The sequence below is a fragment of the Leptonychotes weddellii genome, chromosome 14 (assembly GCF_054177405.1).
Source record: "Leptonychotes weddellii isolate Sample4059 chromosome 14, ASM5417740v2, whole genome shotgun sequence".
Taxonomy (NCBI): Eukaryota; Metazoa; Chordata; class Mammalia; order Carnivora; family Phocidae; genus Leptonychotes; species Leptonychotes weddellii.
In genome coordinates this window covers 69,052-76,323 of record NC_138382.1, presented here as the reverse complement: position 1 = coordinate 76,323, position 7,272 = coordinate 69,052, and the positions used below count along the sequence as shown (strand labels likewise).

The 7,272-nt window shown below is 40.6% G+C and overlaps 1 protein-coding gene across 3 annotated transcripts in view; it reads right to left on the bottom strand.

Moving 5' to 3' along the window:
* The window catches only part of SLC71A2 (solute carrier family 71 member 2), a 65,091-nt gene that overhangs the window by 13,558 nt on the left and 44,261 nt on the right, over window positions 1-7,272 (bottom strand). For all 3 annotated transcript variants that reach the window (XM_081802685.1, XM_081802684.1, XM_031038190.2), the window contains 2 exons: window positions 2,933-3,060; window positions 813-927 (listed from right to left, as the gene is read on the bottom strand). In XM_081802685.1, coding sequence (XP_081658811.1) covers window positions 813-927; window positions 2,933-3,060 — 243 coding nt within the window. The remainder of the gene's footprint in view (window positions 1-812; window positions 928-2,932; window positions 3,061-7,272) is intronic.

Sequence of the window (7,272 nt, the reverse complement as noted above, 5' to 3'; positions counted from 1 at the left end):
AAAAAAAAAATTAAATGTTTCCCTCCTGTTAATCTATGTCAATTTAATTATTATTAGGGTAGCCAAAGAACCTAGAAAGGAAGAAGGGAAAATTTCCCCCCTCAAAAACACCCACATGACTCAGCAATTTCATGCACTGGACACATACCCACAGATTGCTCACATGGCATTGTCCCGCCCCCCAAAACAACTTTAGTCATGACACACTGACCTCAAGGGCTTCAGCCTGCCATCCTGTACAAGTCTTTCTTCCCCAACAGAACCACAAAGCCATAATTACACCTCAGAAAATTAGAAATGATTTTCTAATACTCAATTATCCAAAACAAGGTCTCCTATAACTTTTGTTATGCACTCAAAAATTAATTGCCAAATAAATGTAGTCCTTCTTCTACAGTACCATGTCCCAAATAAGTGCCTGAGATACACAATCAGCAATACAGTAACAGTGGATTAACAGGGCTGAGGTGCAGCCTACCTCCAATATGAACGAGGTGCACAGGGACTTCTGTGCTTAGCACCTGTTTACTGTTTATGGTTCCTCAAGAGATAAGCCAATATGAACCAAATCAAATCAACTTTTGAAACAGTTTTGCAGCTGACAACTCACCCTAAAACCAGAGGATACATTACTAGTAATTTCCATCTTACTATTTTAAACTTCATAGATCTCCTTTTCTGATTTCAATTGCTTTAGATTTTCTCTTATGTAAGTCAGTATTTGTAATTTATTTTAAATCTTGCTTTCCAGTACATTTTTAAATAGAACCCTAATTACTTCTCTGGTTAAAAAACATAAACTATAATCTTACCCATCCATAAGCAGTACTTCGCTCGTGTTCTTGAGTGACATCAGCTACATAAGCAAATATCACAGAGAACGTGACCGAGAAGACTCCAGACACAGAAATCATCGCAAAGTACCACCTATAAAAAGATGATTTTAATTACCCGGGAGAGAGGTAGTGTACATACACTTTTATAACCAGACCCAAAGATTATCATGTAAAGATTATAAACCAAGAAATAAATTTAAGAACAAATACATGTATATGTATATTTAAAGATAGAACGGACAACTAATAAAATGATAATCAAGATGGGGAAGAAGAAACACACCAAGTCTGTAATTGCTTAAAGGGTGTCAGTACATGCAGTTGAAAAAAATGAAAGAATAAGGGGATTAAGTAAAGATATAGTTTTAAAGGCAGCCAACAGAAGAGAAAAACTTAAAATTTCTTAGCTTTAGCTAAGAAAAAGACACATACAGCAAATACCTTTAAAAGAGCTACAGGGGCGCCTGGGTGGCTCAGCTGGTTAAGTGTCTGCCTTCGGCTCAGATCATGATCTCAGGGTCCTGGGACTGAGCCCCATGTGGGACCCCCTGCTCAGGGGAGTCTAACTCTCCTCTCCCTCTGCCCTTCCCCTGGCCCTTGTGTGCACATGTGCTCACGCTCATCTCAAATATGTAAAATCTTAAAAATAAATAAAAGAGCTACACAAAGGCAGAAATCACAACAAAAAATATTAATGTATTTAAAACTAAAACTTCAATCATATGCACAGGTGCTTAAAAAAAAAATCTAGTTAAGATACTACCAAATAAAATTCCACAGAACAAAAAGTAGGGCTTATCCTAGGACATAAGGATATTTCACTATTAGAAAATCTATTAATATAATTCTTCATAGTAACATATTTTTCTTTTTTTTAAGATTTAATTAATTTATTTATTTGACAGACACAGCGAGAGAGGGAACACAAATAGGGGGAGTGGGAGAGGGAGAAGCAGGTTCTCCGCAGAGCAGGGAGCCCGATGCGGGGCTCGATCCCAGGACCCTGGGATCATGACCTGAGCCGAAGGCAGACGCTTAACGACTGAGCCACCCAGGTGCCCCTTGTAACATAATATTTTTCAATGCAAAAGCTACCTTAACACTCGAATGATGAAAAATCACAACATTCCCTTTATATACATGAGATGTTAAGTCCATTATCACTTTTACTTAGCAGTGCAAAAGCAACAGCATGAAAACTGGAAGGGAAGAGGCAAAATCATTTCAAAATCTAAAGAAAAAATATTTTAAAATATTGAGAGGACATTAAAAAAAAAGCCCTCATTTATTGGAAAAGCATGACTTGTTCTTGGAAAGAGTCAATACCAAAAAGTATTTGATAAAACTTCATCATCTGGTAGAAAATAAAATGATCCACTATGGGTAACCAACATATTTACAATGTAACAAATATTGACATAAAATTATCAGATAATCAAATGATGACATTTTCACATGAGCCAAAAAAGAAATATTAATGTATTAAAACATACACAGACACACACAAAAAAACCTTCCATTTTAAGGTGTGTTCTTCACACCTTAGGACGAGCATCTCAGCAACAGAAATTTTGGCCACATACCATCTTCTGGAACCAAGAAAAACAACTAAGGTACAGATCAGGTGCAAATTCCAAACCATCTTTGGTACTTGGTTATATGTTAAATATTCTCTCCCTATTTATCATGAAAAGATAAGATCAAATTCAAATTCATATCATGATTTAGATAGAACAGGCTCTTGGTCTAACTACCATGTACTCAAAAGTCTTTCGGTGTAAACTATGTTCCTCTGGTACCCTAGAGCAGTGAGATGACAACACACCTCAGTCAGCTGAGCCGCAGGGGTGCGTACAGGGACCGTCAGCCCCCTCCCAGGACCCAATCCTTTAACTGACCTGATGGCAACAACAGCTGCCCTTAGCGACATCTTTAAACATCTTAGAACGCAAACTGGCTTTCAGTATTACCAAAAGATATCAAATAAAAATACAGGTATCGACTGCTCTGAAATGGTTAAGAAATGCTTTGCAGATGTATTATTCACATGTGACCCAAAACAGGCAGTCATGATGGTACAGGGCCAAGCCACTCACCAAGGGCTGATCCTCATCAGTGGAATTGGGAAGCAGGTGAAGAACACGGTGCCAAGGAGAAAGGGTTTCCTCCCCCACACATCAGACAGAGCGCCTATGAGGGGGGCACTCAGAAAAGACAGCAGGCCCTGCAGAGGAAAGTAGCAACAAAGTTCAAATTTACATCGTGGTCCCCCAATCACTTGCAATTTTTCCTTTCTAAATGCTCCATTTCTTTTACTGGCCCCCAAAGAGAATAATTTGAAGCATTAAATACAAACTGTCATTTAAAAACATTCTAATGAAATAAGTCAAGCAGAGAAAGACAATTATCATATGGTTTCACTCAGATGTGGAACATAAGGAATAGCATGGAGGACCACAGGGGAAGGGAGGGAAAACTGAAGGGGGAAAAATCAGAGAGGGAGACTAACCATGAGAAACTATGGACTCCAGGAAATAATCCGACGGTTTCGAGGGGAGTGGGGTGGAGGGATGGGGTAGCCGGGTGATGGGTATTAAGGAGGGCACGTGTTGTGATGAGCACTGGGTGTTCTATGCAACTACTGAATCATTGAACACTACACCAAAAACTAAGGATGTGGGGCACCTGGGTGGCTCAGTTGCTTGGGCGTCTGCCTTCGGCTCAGGTCATGATCCCAGGGTCCTGGGATTGAGTCCCGCATCGGGCTCCCTGCTCTGTGGGCAGCCTGCTTCTCCCTCTCCTCCCCACTTGTGCTCTCTCTCTATCTGTCTCTCTCTCTCAAATAAATAAAATCTAAAAAAAAAAAAAATTAAACAACTAATGATGTACATATACAGTGGCTAACTGAACCAAAAAAAAAAACCCCACATAACTGCAAGTCAGCCCATTAGCATGTCCATGTCTAACAGCCCAAGACAGAGCAATCAATTTATCACTAAAATTTCATTTGTTTATTGCCCAAACAAAAGAGCAGGATTGGAAATTTAAAAAAAAAAAAATTCTAATGAATTTCTAAGCATGCTGTTAGAAAACGGAAAAGTGGGGGAAAGAGCTTGTTTTTCTGGAGAAGCAGGAATATGAACTATGTATACCTACAGATGGCCCATGAGATGAACACACACCAAGCATACAGGAAGAGGCCAGAAACTTAATTCAGTTTAATAAATATGCATAGTTCCAAATCATCTGCTGCACTGAAGACACTTTCTTGCCTACTTGGCCCCGACCCTGGTCCTCCCTACAATATGTGCTCCCCTTGATGAGCTGCAAACCTCTGTCCTGATCCCTTCTTTAATGCCCTGGTATGGTCTTGGGGCACGTGGGTGGCTCAGTCAGTTAAGCATCAGACCCTTGGTTTCAGCTTGTATCATCATCTTGGGATCGTGAGATTGAGTCCCGCATCAAGCTCTCCGCTCAGCGCAGGGTCCACTTCAGATTCTCTTCCTCTTCCTCCCTTCTGCTCTCCCCCCCTCACTCACACTTGTTCTAAAATAATAATAAAAATTCTTTAAAATCATGCTGTGGTCTCCACTGTGCAGTTTAAATTTTTCAGCGGGTACTTATGGGTGAAATAATGAGTTTCTGAACTTTGCTTTTATAAAAAAAAATGGGTGGGGGAAAACTGAGACAGAGGAGACAAGAGTAGGAAAACGTTGATAATGAAACTGGGTGATAAGTACATGGGTGTTCATTACATTTTCTACTGTCGTTTATCTGAAATTGCTCAGCATCGCACATAAACAGTACCCTCCAAAATCTGGCACCTAACACACATTCTATGCTTTGGCTATATGGAGTACTTCTTAGTTTTCTGAGCAAACTATTTTCCTTTTTGCCAACTGGCCTTTGCTGTGCCTGCGTACATTTCCCACACTTAGACTGGGTAAACTACTAGTCATTCTTCCCAACTTCCTCCTCTATCTATTCTCTTAGCTACACAAACAGAATTAATCACACTAGTTTTTGTGGGGTACGAAACAAACTCCTCCTGCCTGGTACATATCTCTCTCTTCTACTGTGATTTCAACACTTGTTATTTGTCCATCTTCTCTCTCCGATTCGAAATGGAGATTAATGTCAGAGGGATGGTTTCTTCACATCTCTGTACCCTTGGTGCCTACCACAAGCCTGGTAAGGGCTTTCAAAAGGTCTGGTGAACTGAACTTTAAGAGGAAACCAAAGTCACACAGCGGGGAAGAAGGGGTATAGGATTCCAATCTCCTATCAGCCACCAGTAAACCTAGAGCCCACCAACTAGGTGTCAGGCAAACTGAAGTAAGGGGAGGTAAGAGGGAGACTTGATGGCAGGGTGAGAAGAAAAGCTTTTTAGTTCTTCTGAAATAAAGTATCAATCCATGCCCAGGAATCAAACCCTGTAATGTAATTTCTAAGCCACAGTGGATTTCCATTTAGCCTGTCCTTGTGTCAAGAAAGTAACAGATCAAGGACTAAATGATTTTCCCTTAACAAAGAGCCAAGTAACTGCAGAAAGTGGGGCTTAAATTCAGGACTTGTGCCTATCGGTTTTATGAATTTTAGGAAAGATAATCTTTTATGCTGCTTCAAAATTCTCTAAAAATCTCAAGTACCAGAATATGTGGGCAGTAGAGTACTGGTCAACAAAAATATGTAAAGAAACTTGAGAACAAGAGAGTAAAAATCACCACCACCACAAGAATGGTAACTAAAACTCTTTAAACCACAAAGAACTCTGGGAAAGTTGGACAGTTCTAATTCCAGACTTCACACAATGCTTTAAAATATGGAATGTATGCCATTTTTAGACAAAAAAATGAGAAGGAGGATGCCTGGGTGGGCTCAGTTGGTTAAGTGTCTGCCTTCAGCTCAGGTCATGATCCTGGGGTCCTGGGACTGAGTCCCACATCGGGCTCCTTGCTCAGTGGGGAGCCTGCTTCTCCCTCTGCCTGCCGCCTCCCACCCTCCACTTGTGCTCTCTCTCTCTTTCTGACAAGTAAATAAGTAAAATCTTAAAAAAAAAAAAAAAAAGGCCAAGCATTAAAGTTATATTTAAAATAATATAGTTTTTACAGAAAAAATATACTATCTTCCAGATTATGGATTTTAAATGGTAATTTAATCTATCCATTAAAAATATTATTTAAATCAAATTCTGAGTGACAATAATAGATACTGAAAACATCTTCTGGGACAACCTACTTTTTTATTAAGATGCTAACATACAATCTCATACAGCTGACCCCTGAAGAACACGAGGGTTGGGGCACCAACACGCTCTACCTCGTGTAGTCAAAAATCCACACACAGGGGCGCCTGGATGGCTCAGTCGTTAAGTGTCTGCCTTTGGCTCAGGTCGTGATCCCGGGGTCCTGGGATCGAGCCCTGCATCAGGCTCCCTGCTCAGCAGGAAGCCTGCTTCTCCCTCTCCCACTCCCCCTGCTTGTGTTCCCTCTCTCACGGTCTGTCAAATAAATAAATAAGATCTTTAAAAAAAAAAAGAAAAAAGAAATATCACTGATTCTCACTACCCACAGTAGTTATGTTCTATAAGGCTACGACAAGCACTGAATTAGAGAATGTGGAACCCACTGCTCCTTAGGGAAACACAGTGTTAGCAAGGCTCTGGTCACCTATTTTCATTAACCGAAAAATACACAACCATGATTTATGTGTGTTTCTGTTTAAAGACACTTTATTTAATATACATTGTTGGCTTATGAACATTGAACTCTCAGTCAACAGCACCATGACTCATGCCTTGAATGAGGCTTATCTGACAGCATATTCTGGGTAAGGCACATCGCAGACCTCCGCACTAGAGATACTAGTCAGTACTTCAGCACTACACTTGGGGACATTTTAAACAGCTAAATCACCAACAAAAGACACAAAGATGCAAAAAATGTGGCACTAAGTATGGACCACAAAAAGGACACATGTACAGTATAAGACCTCAAACAAGTAGACAGAAATTCAACCTCAGCTAGAAACGAGTTGGCTGTTAACTCACGCTCCCCCCTCACCTGGGTGCATGAATGACCACAAGAGCACTGTGCTGATCTGGGATTACAGATAAACTCAGTGAGTGGGTGGATTCGCAAATACGAAATCCAAACATAGTGAGGATCAACGGTTACTACGCTATCACAGCCCAACCAGAGTAGGTGCAACATGGTGTGCAGGAGTCCAGGTGCAGACGGCAAAATTCACCAATGGTTCACACAGTCACTAGTTCGCTAACTTCCCAGCGGACATGGGTGTTTAAGGTGGCATAATTAATTGGCCAGTATTTCTTTTTTTTTTTTTTAGATTTTTTTTTTTATTTGAGACAGAGAGAGTGAGAGAGAGAGAGCGAGCACATGAGAGGGGGGAGGGTCAGAGGGAGAAGCAGGCTCCC